The 13,372-nt window shown below is 60.3% G+C and overlaps 1 protein-coding gene across 3 annotated transcripts; it reads right to left on the reverse strand.

Moving 5' to 3' along the window:
* Positions 1 to 6,508: 6,508 nt before the first annotated feature.
* EMC10 (ER membrane protein complex subunit 10) lies at positions 6,509 to 13,335 on the reverse strand. 3 transcript variants are annotated; one of them, XM_049622024.1, is made up of 8 exons: positions 13,160 to 13,335; positions 11,932 to 12,004; positions 10,898 to 11,007; positions 9,859 to 9,963; positions 9,338 to 9,519; positions 8,968 to 9,061; positions 7,960 to 8,046; positions 7,658 to 7,743 (listed from the first exon to the last, which is right to left on the reverse strand). In XM_049622024.1, exons 1-7 carry the CDS (start codon positions 13,271 to 13,273, stop codon positions 7,960 to 7,962), a joined length of 765 nt encoding a protein of 254 aa, XP_049477981.1. In that variant the 5' UTR covers positions 13,274 to 13,335; the 3' UTR covers positions 7,658 to 7,743. The 3 variants fall into 3 exon arrangements, with proteins under 3 accessions (XP_049477979.1, XP_049477981.1, XP_049477980.1); XM_049622022.1 differs by lacking the exon at positions 7,960 to 8,046 and having other exon boundaries at positions 6,509 to 7,743; XM_049622023.1 differs by lacking the exon at positions 7,658 to 7,743 and having other exon boundaries at positions 7,752 to 8,046.
* Positions 13,336 to 13,372: the final 37 nt, after the last annotated feature.

Below are 13,372 nucleotides of genomic sequence, written 5' to 3' on the forward strand. Positions count from 1 at the left end.
TCCGCCGCCTCCCCCTCTCCCTTCCGTCCCCAGCTGGGCCTCCCCCCACACCCCCACGCAGGTTTTCTTTATGCCTCTCATCGTGCTCCTCAGAGTTACTCTTTATGTCACACACACCCCTCCCCCAATTCTGAACCGAAGCTCCTGTCCTTCTTCACCCTCCCCCCCCCAACCCCCCCCTGGCTGGCTCCCTGCCCCGCGGCTCTCACCCTCTCCGGAAGATTCTCTCCATCCCTCAGGACTTCAAGCCCACCCCATACCCTCCTCCCCGCCGCGCTTCACTCCGCCCCCTCGTCTGCCCCCTCCCTTTGCCCTCCAGGCGGTGGCGACGGGGACGGAGGTGGCATCCACACAGCAGCGCCCAGGACAGGAGGGGCCGCTCTGGGGGCCCCGTGTGGCAGGTCCCCCACTTCCCTCCGCTTCTCTGCGCGCCTCTCCTCTTCCTCTACTCCTGTCTCCTTCGCTTCCAGCTTCTTTTCCTTGTATCTGCTTCTCACGCCAACCTCCCGTTCTTCGGGTTGTGCTCGGGGAGCACTGTCCTGCTTTCCACCTGCCAGTCCCTGCTCCCCTCCCCGTCTCCCGGCTTCGGGTCCTCTCTCACACGCCGATTCTGTCCCCCCACCGTCCCTCCATGGGGTCTCCTATCCCCCCCCCCCCCCCCCCCCCCCCCCCCCCCCCGGCCCGGGTCCTCCGCCCTTGCGTCTCTACCCCCTCCACGCCCTCCCCCCAACATTTTCCTTCTCCATTTCTCCCCCTGGTGTCGTCCCCGAGGGTCTCCCTCATCCCGTCGCGTCCGTCGGTCTCTCGGCCCCACATCTGCCCCTCCCCCCAGGTCCCCGGCCGCGCCCCCGGCCCCCTGCCACCTCCGACAGCGGGGAGGCCCCCGGCCGGGTTCCCCCACGAGCTGGTGACACCCGTCTCCTGCCCCCGAACAGACAGCCCCGTGGTTTGGGTGTCCCATTTCGCGACAGTCAGGTCACGTCCCGGGACCGCCAGCCCGCCGGTCTCCAGCTCCTCGCGCGCCCGGGGCCGGGGGACACTGCCGGCGACCCGGAAGGGCCCCGTCTCTCAGGAGGCGACACAGCCTCCCTTGCCTCTTCTCTGGCTCCGGCTCTGTCGTTCCTTCGGCCCCCTTCATCACCCGGCTCCTTCCGCACGCCGTGGGCTCCGGGCTGTCGGTGTTCCCGGCTGTCACTTCTTCGTCTCCTGTGACACTTCTTCCGTGACAGAAGCGCCCGCGGCGTGGCGGCCGGGCGCCGAGGAGGGAGAGGCGTCTCCGCGGCGGGGTGTGACCTCGGTCTCCGGTCGCCTTTCCTCGGCCGGGCCCCCACCCCACCCCACCCCACCCCACCCCACCCCACCCGACCCCGGCCCCGGCCTCGGCTTCGGGGAGTGAGCGTGCCTGCCCCTGCCAGTCTGCGCGCGCGCGCGCGCCCATCAGGGCCGGCCCGTGCGCGCGCACGCGCCTGTCTGTGTGCGCTCGCCTGTGCCTCTGCGTCCGCGCGCGTCTACCTGTGCGCGTGCGCGCCCCGGCCCCTGCGGGGGGGCCCCCTCCCCCCGCCAGTGTTTCCGACCCCCGCTCCCTCCCCCCATCCCTTCCCCTCCCCCTCCCGCTCCCCAGCCGCCCCTCACTGCCCCCCTCACTCTTCTCAGCGCGGCTTTGTGCTCTCTCCTCCCCATCCTTTTTCTTCCACTCCCTCCTCTCACCTCCCCACCCCCTCCGGGGCTCCACGCGCGCCTGGCACTCCCCGCCCCTCGCTCACACCCCTCCTTTCTCGGCCTCTCTCCTCCTCCGCCCCGCTCTATCCCGCCTGCTCGCTCGCTCGCTCGCTCTCCACACTCGGGTCCCCCTTGTTCTTGTCTCAGTTCCCGTCCGCTCTCCCCCGTTCCTCTGCCTGCTCTCCTCCCTGTCCTGCTCCGCCTTGCCCTTCTCATCGCGGCCCTGGCCGAGCTCTCCCTCCTTCTGTCGCTGTCCCCGTTCCTCCCCGTCCCCTTCCGCTCTCCCCGCCCTGCGTCTCTGCCTTCTTACCCCGTCTGGCCTCGCGGCTCCCGGTTCGCTCCTCCGCTCCGCGCCCTCCCCTGCTCTCCCGGACCGTCTTCGGCCTCCGCCCGTCTTCTCCCGTGCGTTCCCTTCCACTGCCGACTCTCTCCCTTCACCTCTCTCCCTCCTTCTCCTTCCCCAGACGTCGTTCTCCCCGCCACCGTCTCCCCTCTCCGCCTCTCTCTCAGGGCCTCCCCCCAGCCTGTCTTCTCGGTCTCCCTTCCTCGTACCCCTCCTCATTTCGTGTGTTTCCCCCTGCGCTTTCTCTTCCCTTCTTTCCTCCTGGCTCCCCTCTCCTGCTGGCTTCCATCCCTTCTCTCCCCACCCCTTCAATCTCTCTCCCTCTTTTCCTCTCTCTCCTCTCTGAATCTGCTGCTTCTCTCTCTCTCCCCTCCCAGACTTCTCCCCTCGCACTGGCCTCCTTTCCTCTGAGCCTTGTCTCCCGGGAGGCCCCTCCACGCCCAGCCCCCCGCAGGGGCCCTGAGCTCCTCTCCCGTCTCCCTGCCTGAAGTCTTGAGCTGACATCCACCTGGGGATCGGTGCCGCGTTCGTGGCAAGAGGCTGGACGGCCCGAAGCAGGGCTGCGAAGCCTGCGGCCCCCCGAGGTGCAAGGGCATGTGTGACACCCTTTTTCTCTTTCTTTTCTGTCTGTCCTGGACCCTGGACACTGCCCGGAGGAAGGAGGCCTGGCCCTGGCCCAGGAAGGAGGAAACGAGGAGCTGGCTCAGAGACCGGGAGTGAGTTGCCTGGAGACCACAGCATGTAAGTGGCAGGGCAGGGACTGGCTGGGCCACCCTGCTCCTTCCCCACTGTGCTGATCCCTGGTGGGCTTGGTGAGCATGGTGGGAAGGAGGCTGCCTCCTTTCTGCCCCGTTCCCCTCCCCAACCCCCCACAGTCCTCTCTTCCTCAGGCGACATGGAGCGTGGGAGGACCTCACCCGACTCCCATTTCACGGATGAGAACGTAGGCACCGGTGTTCCCGAAGATCAGCATCTGCTAGGACAGAGGCTTCGTGGGGACGCCGGCCTTCCCAAAGGGCCAACAGCACCCCCTGCAGGGCACTTCTCTTCGTGGAGAGGGGCCACGTGGGCCCGACCTCCCCAGAGTATCCGGCGGAGTATCCTATGGGCCTGGGAGGTATTCTCTGGCGGCGCGAAACCTTTTATCGCCGCCTACTGATAAAGGACGGAACTGCAACCCGGCTGGATTAGGCACCGTGAATGGCCGCGAAGAACACAAAAACAAAAAAACCCTGCAGGGACTGGAATGCTTGGGGGGAGGGGTGGGGGGAGGGGAGACGGGAAATTTGCAAAATTCTGTAAAAATGTGAAAATTTTTACTCCTGGTCAATATGGAAACATCATACCCAGCAAGCTCTTTGGTTTTCAACTGAAACCTCCACCCTTCACGTTTTCAAGTCATTCCATGGGTGGGTTCTTTCCGCGTTGCCATGGAAATACAAGCATGACTCTTCCCGGAGAAACAAAGGAAAGTTGCTTGGCGGCCTGTTTCTAGGAATTGGGCCACGTTGAGTTTTCCCCTGTAAGGACACCATTGTGTCCTGCTGAGATGGAAGGTGGGTGCCAGCAAAGGAGAATGACTGACAGCTAGAGAGGCCCCAGTAAGCGGCCCCGATGCTCACTGGGTTAAATAATGGAGGCTACAGAACTGTTTCCCAAAGTACCTGCTACAAGGCATAATCTGCCATAGGAGAGTCTTTAAAATACTTAAATTATTAGCCTTATAGATTTTATTTCTATCTTTTTTATGTTTTTATTTATTTTTGAGAGAGACAGAGCACCAGCGGGGGGAGGGGCAGAAAGAAAGGGAGGCACAGAATCCGAAGCAGGCTCCAGGCTCTGAGCTGTCAGCACAGGGCCCAACGTGGGGCTCGAACCCACACCCAGCAAGATCATGACCTGAGCCAAAGTCAGATGCTTAACAGACTGAGCCACCCAGGCGCCCCAGCCTTACAGATTTCAAGAGTGCCTGTCCTACAACGCTGTCCTAAGCGTATCTAAATGACAATATGAAACCCTGGAGTGGGAAAGGGGTTTCCTACACGCCAGGGAGCAGGTAACATCTTGGGGGCAAAGAGGGGCATCCAGAGGGCGAGGCAGGAAACCCAGGAGGGAGGCAACCCCTCTATTGAGCACTTACGTAGCAGGTGCCCTCCCATCTCAGACCAGAGGACAGGAGGCCAGAGGAGGGAGAGAGTGGGCTCCTCAGGGGCAGAGAGAGAGGGGGAGGACAGAATGGGGTTGAGGCTATGAGGGGGTGGAGGGTGCCTCCGGCCTGGCCGGTGGTATTTGAGGGACTCACCTGTTAGGGCTGGGGGGTGCTCATCAATGAGGCTGAAAAGGAGGAATAGAACAAAAGCTACTGGGCCTCAAAGGCAAGGCAGAGGCCCTGGGACTTTGTCCCGAGGGTGCTGGGGAGCCGCGGAGAGGCTAAGAGCGGGGGAGAAGCGAGGACAGCCCTGGTGTCAGAAATCCCCTCATGAGGCCAGGGAGGAGGCGGCCAGGGCTGGGGCCATGGGGACAGAGAAGGGGTGAGGCAGGGAGGAACAGCAGAGTAGGGCACAGCAGCGCTCTGGTCTGTGAGGTCAGGTAGGTGGCGGCACCGCACGCCTGCGTACGGATTCCTGCAGGAGCTCTGACTGGGGGCAGACAGGTGGCGGTGACTCTCAGAGGTCCCCGAGAGGACACTCTGGGTCTGGAGACCAGGAAGGGGGTCTGAACTGGAGGTGGGCTTGAGGACAGTCAGCAAGAAGAGCTCCAGTGTGACAGGGAGGAGGTGGCTGAGACCGCCCCCGGCGAGTCCCCACCTGGGAGCGTGTCCTGCGGACACGCGTGCATGTGCCCAAAATGAGGCAGGCACGTGGGGATTCCTGGAGTGCTGCGTGAAACCACCCAAAGGTCCATCCACGAGGGGCCCATGAATTCAACCCCAAGCCAGCCATGCACTCTGCATCCAAGATGGAAACCTCTCTGGTTTAAAGGGGAGGAAAACACTAGAGCAACACACTTTGTAAGACGATTTACATACACATTCGCGTGGTTACGTAGAGAGTATCTCCAAAGCAGTGCACAGGAGACCGAAGATGCGGGCGGCCCCCCAGGAAGGGGAACGGGTACCAGGCTGGGGTGAGCGCAAGGCCCTTTGCTTTGGATCCTATGTTGAGTTCTGGGCTCTATCCCGGATACCCTGATAAGATGAAATAGTAAATGAACTCTCCGGGGACAAGCAAGAATTAGGAAAGTTTAATGTGGACAGAACCCCAAGGAGCCTAAACTAGCTCAGACGTTGACTGGAATATACCACAGATTAACTCTGCTGGCTCCAGAGTGATCAAAAAACCCCTAGAGAAAAAGAAAGTAATCAGATCGATGAAGATCTCAATCTCAATCCACTAAAAAGTTACAAAATGGGGGGCGCTTGAGTGGCTCAGTCGGCTAAGCATCCGACTTCGGCTCAGGCATTATCTCACGGTTCACAAGTTCGAGTCCCGCGTCCGGCTGTGTGCTGACAGCTCAGAGCCTGCAGCCTGCTTCAGACTCTGTGTCTCCTTCTCTCTCTGCCCTGCTCCTGCTCGTACCCTGTCTCTCAAAAATAAATAAAACATTTTTAAAAATTACAAAATGGTCCAACAAACACCTGGGGCAAGAATGCACCTGCAAATGAGACAAAGGGTTAAGGACTCGGAGTCTGAACCCTGTCCAAGAAAGCACCAGTAAACACTACCAGGGCAATCTTAGAGGTCATATGAAACACAGACAGGAGAAACATGAGACATGCTGGCACATGCTGGTGGAGAAAGAAATGCCAGGTTAGAATAACTCGGGGACACTGCCCTATGTATTAAAAGCCACAAGGGCGCCTGGGTGGTTCCTTCGGTTAAGCGCCGACTTTGGCTCAGGTCACGATCTCACGGTTTGTGAGTTCGAGCCCCGCATTGGGCTCTGTGCTGACAGCTCAGAGCCCGGAGCCTGCTTTGGATTCTGTGTCTCCCTCTCTCTGCCCTTCCCCCGCTCATGCTCTCTCTCTCTCAAAAATAAACATACATTAAAAAAATTTTTTTTATATATTAAAAGCCACAAAAGGGGCACCTGGGTAGCTCAGTCGGTTAAGCGTCAGACCTCAGCTCAGGCCATGACCTCGTGGCTCGTGAGTCTGAGCCCCACATTGGGCTCTCTGTCGTCAGACATTTTTTTAGTGTTTTTAAATAAACATCTCTCTCTGCCCCTACCCCTGCTCTCTCTCAAAAATAAATAAACATTAAAAAAAAATCTTTTTTAAAAAGAGCATTTGGGGGGAACAACCGCCCACCACACCCCTTTTATGTCGTTTCGCCAGCAGAGCCACACGAGTGCGTCCCCTTTCCATAAAAGTGTCTCCGATCTGCCGTAGAGATTCCACTTTTAGTTCTGAGTCCCCGGGAAAAGAATTCAAACTCACCAAAGAGAGCCTGGATAACACTGCTATTTATTAACCACACTGAGCAGGAAGCTGCATGTGGAACATTTGGGGAACAGTTTAATCAACAGCCATACGACACCGTGGAGCGTCGCACAGCCGTTACGGCAGCCCCGCGAGCCATTCGTGTGTGTTTCGGGATAATAACGTACAGTGAACGGCGGAAATTCAGTAAAGCCTGGGCACTGGGATTTCCTTGGAACCAAATCGACGGTTGCATTCGGCTGCTGAGTTGTTTTTTAAAACTCGGATGTATTTCAATATACTTTTGAATGTTTTTAAATAGACAAAGGGAGGGGGTGATCAACAGCAAAGCCAGGCAGTGGCCTCCCAGTGCCCAGACAGGGAAGACATTCCGGACAGGGAAACGGGTTCTATTTACATCATCCGGCCCTCGACTCCACTAAGTATTAGTTTTGTTTTCACTTCTAACATAATTTCTTCATGCCCCAAAGCTTACCGAAGGCCTGGCATCCTGACAAAGCAGCCTAAACTGCTCAGGGCCATGGGCAGATAAAGGCCGGGGGAGGATCCCAAGGCGGGGCTGCTGGGAGGACCAAGGTGGGGCTGCTGGGAGGAACGGAGCCTGGGGGGGGGGGGCTGGGGAGGGGACCCCTGGCCAGCCCACACCTGCTCTGCGCCAGGCCCCTCAGGGCAGACAGGTGGGAAGCACATGGCCCAATCCAGTGTCAGACAAGTTAGGGGGACCATCTAGCCCAGCCTGGGACAGGCAGGACGAGAAGACTACGAACAAAGGCACAGAGGCTGGAGAGAACTCGGCATGTTCCCAAACTGTGAGGCTCGGGGCGGAAACGGGGGGACAAACACAAGGTCAGAGCTGGCCCAGAAGCTCAAGCTGCACGCTGTGGGCACGGGAAGCCTTTGCGGCTGCAGAGGGGCCACAGGGGAAGGCGGAGTGCACCAGAAGGTAGCCCCCAGCCACAGAAACAGCAAGGACCAGAGGGAAAGGACTCCTGGGGAGGGGACGTCCTCCCATCCTCACGGGACGGACACGGGATGGGCTGGCAAATCCTTCGGACAACCAAGGACACGGGCACTCTGGGCAAGAAGGGAGTTGCCTGGATGACAGAGGACCAGGGTGCTGACAGGCCCCTCAGCGGCCACTGCCCCCACCACCACCCCCGCCGCCGCCCCCTCCCTGGCCCCCAGCGTCCGGCGCTCCTGACATCATGAGGAACAGGACGACGGGAATGATGTACATCCACTGTGGGCCAGAAAGGATGACAGACAGACAGACAGAGACACAGAAACAAGAGAATTGAGTATGAGCAGCGTTCCCCCAGGGCAGGGAAGGTGGGGGCGCCGGAGTGAGGGGAGGCCACGTGAGGGAAGGGGGCCCGGGTCCCCTACATCACTACAGGTTGGGGGAGGGCAGATGGGGTGCAGGGAGGGTGGAGGCGGGAGGGGGCTCAGTCCTCACTCAGGCCTCCTGCGGCGGCGGCGTGGGCCCCGGGGCGGCAGGACGCAGGGCTGTGAGCAACACGGCCCCCCCGAGGATGAGGTGCCACTGGGGAGGGAGGGGGTACAGGTCAGGGCTAGGGGTGGCCATGGGGTCCTGTGGCCACTGGGGAGAGCAGAGCTGGGGCAGCGGGCCCTCGGCCTCTCTGTGCCTCAGTTTCCCCGCAGTTCAGCTGTCAGGCTGCCCTGAGGTCAGGACCTACTGGCAAACTAATGGAGGCCCCCTCACCGGCACCCTATTCAGGGCGGTAGGGCTTGGCATTCCCCACCCACAGTGGCCTCCGCCGTCCCCCGCCCTGGCCTTGTGGGACGAGCCTTCCGCCCTCGGTGCCCTCAGTTCCTCCCACCCGCCCCAGCCCGGCAGCACAAGCCGGGTCCCTCTCCAGCTCCAGACCAGCCTCCTGCACACCAACACCCATAGCCCTGCCTCCCTGAAGTGCCCCTTCGCAAAGCCGCTGGCGTCCCAGCACCCACCTTCTCTTTTCCCGATCTTCCCATTCCGCTGAAATCCCTGCCTCCCGCCCTGTTAACACCGGCCCGGCTCAGGCCTCGTCCCAGGCTCCTCCCAGAACAGACCCCGGCCTGGCCACAGCCCTCCACACTGCACTTCCTGCAGACGGGCCTGTCTCTGCTCAAGACCAGCACCGCACCTGCCCCCAGCTTGAGGGGCCATCCCTGCTTCCCAGCACTGCCCGGCTCTGGGCCGGCCCATCTGCGGAGACCGGATGTCCCGTGACCGCTGCCAGGAGCAGACACAGGCAGAGGCAGGGCGCACGGCTCCACGGTCCTCACCTGGTCCGGCCGGGCCTTGGGCTCAGCCCAGGTGCCAGGGGGGCATGCCCAGAGGCAACAAGCGAGCCCCGTGCACAGGAGGCCTGGAAAATGAGGAACAGGCCAAGGGCCACAGGGGAGAGAAGGGCAGAGGGGGACTCAGGATGGGAGGGAGAGGGGCAGGCAGAGCTCCACTCACATATTTGGCGAAAAAGGACTTCTGTTCCTGGGGGTTCTTGGCCTTCTGGGCCTGTTCCATCTCCAGACGCTCAATGAAGGCAGCTGTCTCAGGACTAGGGGCGGGCCAAGGAGGAGACAGGGTAAGGGGCTGGGCTCAGCCCACAAGGACACCGGCAGCAAAGGCGGCAGCAGGACGGAGACAATGCTGTGCATGCCGTGCCCTGCACCTGTACCCTGCGCACCCGCACCCTGGGGCACCCGCACCCTGGGGCACCCGCACCCTGGGGCACCCGCACCCTGGGGCACCCACATCCTGGAGCAACTGCACCCTGGGGCACCACACCCTGGAGCTCCCACACCCTGGGGCACCCACACCCTGCCGTCCTCACCCTGGGGCGGTGGCTGGTGGCTGTAGCTGCACAGAAGTGTTAAACAGCTCCAGGTCCACATCTTCTACTTCGTGGCCCCTGCAGCCCCCGGGGTGTGTCACCACCGACACACCCACCACGTTGCCAGCCACATCCACGTGCAGCATCAGCTGGTCCGACAGGTGCGACTCCACCAGGGAGCACTAGGGGGGGGCAGGGAGGGGAGGGTCGCCACCAGACCTTGCCCGCGCCAAGACCCCCGAGCCTCCAGCCCCTCTCACGGGGCCCAGAAAGATCTTTCAAAGCCCTTCGTGGTTCCCTCCACCCTCGGGCACAAGCCCAAGCGTGACAACTTCCCCATTAGGCCCTGTGCTGCCCCATCAAAGCGCCCACCACCGGGACTGTCCCCCTCCAGCCCAGGAGACCCTTGAGAGCAAGGCCAGGCCTGAGTCTTCCCTGTCCATAAACGCTGGGGCAACAAACGGTGGAAGCCAGGCTGGGGCAAGTGGGAGGAGCGAGGATGGTCCTCATCACTGACTCACCGCGGGGACAAAGGAGGAGACGTAGCCACCGGCTTCTGGGCCGTCAGGGGCCCCAGGGCGCTGAGGGACCCGGACACGGTATAAGCCATTCAAGGCCGCCACATCCTGCAGGGCAGAGGAGGGTGGCAGTGAGAGGGACAGCGCCTGGCCCCAGCCAGGCCGGGACTACCATTGGGCCCGGGGGACCCTTCTCCAGTCTCGCTCAGCCAGCACTCCCCAATCCCTGACCCAGGAGTGACCCTCATACTGCTGGTGGGTGAGGCCCTGCTGGTGGGTGAGGCCAGGAGCCACTGGGCGCTCCACCTGGGGGAGAAACCACGTCAAGGGGAGTAGAGCCCAGCCCACTGATGGAGTGAGTCCCAAGGACACTCTTCCCACACCTGGATCCAGCTGCCCCTTGGCCCACCCCATATGTGGACTCCCCAATCGCACGAGCAAGAAAGTCTCTTGGGAGGCAGCTGCGACAAACAATCACGTGGGCGCCATACAGGAAGGCTGGCGGCAGTGCACCATCTCCCACAGGGAGGGCACGTGCCTGCCCAGAATGAAACCTGCCGTCCCCAGCCTCCCTTGCCACTGCACCTGGCCAAAGGGACAGAATGGAAGCGGACTGTGGCAGCTTTTGTGAGCTTTCCCTAAAAGACGGCTGTTCCCTCTGCCCCCCCCCACCCCCACCCTCTTCTCTTTCTCTGGCCTGCTGCACCTCCCTGCCCCATCTCTAGGGAGGACTGAGCCACGTCTGGAAGGAGCCCGGCCCTCGAGGAGGCCATGAAGCAGGCTACGGCAGAAATCACATTCTTGCGTTAACCTTCGGTTCTTACAGGAATCTCTTTCTCCTCCCAAGCAAATCTCCTCCTAGCTGACTGCAAAGCGTCTTGGTTGAATCTGGAAAGGCGAGAGGAGCTAACTATATTAAACTTAGGGGAAGAGGATGTACTGGGTACAAGGAATGGTCCGGGCAGAGGCCCTGCAGCACGTGTCTCGTGCTCCAAGGCACACGTCCCCCGTATCCCAGCAGAGCCCCAGGTCCCCTCCTCACCCGGAGCCGGCCCCGCTCCTCCTCATTGAGCTGCCGCTGTGACAGGGACAAAGTGCCATCCTGCTGGTTCCAGAGCAGTGAGCCTCGCTTCCGAAAGTGGGCACTGTCATCTGTGGGGAGTCAGGGCTCAGCGACCGCTTCAACCTTCAATCCTCGCAGTGACCAGGTTGCTTCTCCCTCCTGAGCGCCCCGCCCTCATCTTCCCACCTGCAACGTGGGGACACCCCCCACCAAGTCCTGCTCTCCTATCTCACAGGGCAGTCCACAGCAGACGTGTGAACACAACAGCTCCTAAGCCCTGCCTCTGCCTTGCCGGGCAGTCACCTGATCTCTCTGAGCCTCAGTTCTTTCACTATAAAATAGAGGGGCTTCCAACCGTTAGGCCATGTCGGCTAACGGTCCGTGGGGCTTTTCCGGGCAGATGCCAGGGACCAAGTCAGGAGGAGTGCAGAGGGTCCCAGGTTCAGTGTTTCAAACAAGTGTTCCAGAGTTTGGGACCTCAGACCTCCGGGCTGCACTGACATCTGTGCTCTGGGAATCTGAATGCCTGAATCCCAGTAGTTTAAGCTGGGCTGTAGAGCAGGTCCTGGCTCTGCCATTCACTTACAAAAGGACCTTATGCGATGCCCCTTTGAACCTCAGTTTCCCCTTCTGGAAAACGGGGCTATCCCTAACGCCCGCTGCGTTGCATGACTGCTGAGAGCACTTTTGAGTGAATACATGCAGAACATCTAGCCACGAATGCAGGGCACAAGGTGACTGGTCTGAAAAGTCTGCTCTGAGGTTATTACTGCTGCACTGGCCTTTCTGAAACTAGGATTTACTTTACAGGTGAGGGAGTATCCAAAGGTAGAGTTCTTACTCTCTCGTGCCCTCCCTGCCCCAACCTCCCCCAGAATAATCCAAACACACTCCTAGGGGCAAAGCTGGTAGTAAATGGATGGCATGTCTCACACTGGGTGGCACCAGACCCACGTTGTTGACTTCACCTGGCACCAGGTAAGTGCCGAGACAAGGAACGTTGCTAGACTCACCGATCTCAAATGAGTGCTCCAGCAGCAGCCCCACGGTGCCACAGCCCTCACCCTCTCGACCTTCTGCCCCCGCCTGCAGGTGAGAGAGAGGTCCCCCGGTGAGGACAATCAGAGCCCTCAGCAGGGCAAGACCACGGACCCCGGGACAGATGCAGGCTGAGGAAGGAACCTTACTTTCATACTCTTTTCCAAACATTGACACTTGTCCACGATTCCACTGGGAACCGCCCCTTTCATGAAAATTCATGATCTGGACCATCCCCAGAAAACTAGAGCCTGCAAACAAGCGTAACCTTGCTTCTAAGGCAACTATCTCCAGGTCACTTTCACACCTAGCATCATAAACATTCATGAGTTAAAGGATACCTGCGCTTGCTTCCCAACCTAATATTCAAGTGGCCCCTTTTTTGCCTTTAACAGCCACAATAGCCACCATGCCTCCGGAATTCCGACCCTTATCAAGTACATACAAGAGACCACGCCCTCTGGGGGTGCCTGGCTGGCTCAGGGGATTAAGCCCTGGGGCTTCAGCTCGGTCCCGATCTCCTGGTTTGTGAGTTCCAGCCCCACATCCGGCTGGCGCTGATAGCTCGCTTCAGATCTTCTGTCTCCTCTCTCTCTGCACCTCCCGTGCTCGTTGTCTCTCTCTTTCGAAATAAATAAACTTAAAAAAAAAAAAATTCCACGCCATCCATTCCTCTAAGTTCAAATGTCTCCTACCTTTGCATCCCCCACCTTACGCCCTTGCACCTACGCAGCCCTCACACCTTCGCAAACCCGTGTCCAGATTTTAATCCTGGAACTCAAGATCCCGCCCTTCTCATGCATATTCAGGAACAGGACTCCGGTCCAATCACTCCAGAGCCCTTCTAACGGTTTCGTTTTAGCCGCCCCTATGTCTGATTCGCCAAGATTCCACCCGAGCCACACCTCCTCCTGCATATTTAAGACTGCGGATCCCTAGTGGTGTTGAGCGTTAACTTGAGGTTCTGGCCCCAACGGCGAATCCTCGTTTTCAAACCACCCAAAGTCCAGGCACCAAGAGTCCATCCGAGGCCCGCCCACTCGTGTATGTTCACGAGCTAGAGCCTTCCTAACTATACTCTCACTTTCACCTCTTCCTCTCTCCTGGCCCTGCAATGCCTCGTTCCCACCTTACCCGATGTAAACACCCGAGACCCAGGATTTCCGTCAGCCCCGCTCCCCGTCAGGGTTAATGAGCACTCACCCCCCGCAGAGCGGTCCCGGACCGGCAGCCGCTGCCCCGCGCGCGGCTGGGGGCTGCTGCCGCCATCAGCAGGAGCAGGAGCAGCCGAGTAGCCACAGCGCCGGCCGCCGCCATTTTCACCCCTTCCCACCAGGCCAGGGGCGGGAGTGAGCCCGGCGCCTCCCATGCGCCTGCGCCAGTTCCTTGCGCCTGCGCACTAGCGCCCGCCACGGG

Source organism: Panthera uncia, assembly GCF_023721935.1.
Source record: "Panthera uncia isolate 11264 chromosome E2 unlocalized genomic scaffold, Puncia_PCG_1.0 HiC_scaffold_19, whole genome shotgun sequence".
Taxonomy (NCBI): domain Eukaryota; kingdom Metazoa; phylum Chordata; class Mammalia; order Carnivora; family Felidae; genus Panthera; species Panthera uncia.

Bases quoted from the DNA above. Each gene is read 5' to 3' on its own strand.
- EMC10 (XM_049622022.1), bottom strand. From the start codon at position 13,273: ATGGCGGCGGCCGGCGCTGTGGCTACTCGGCTGCTCCTGCTCCTGCTG. The intron at 12,005-13,159 runs GTGAGTGCTCAT...TCTCACCTGCAG, and splicing joins CCGGGACCGCTCTGCGGGGG to GCGGGGGCAGAAGGTCGAGA. The intron at 11,008-11,931 runs GTGAGTCTAGCA...GACTCCCCACAG, and splicing joins GGAGCACTCATTTGAGATCG to ATGACAGTGCCCACTTTCGG.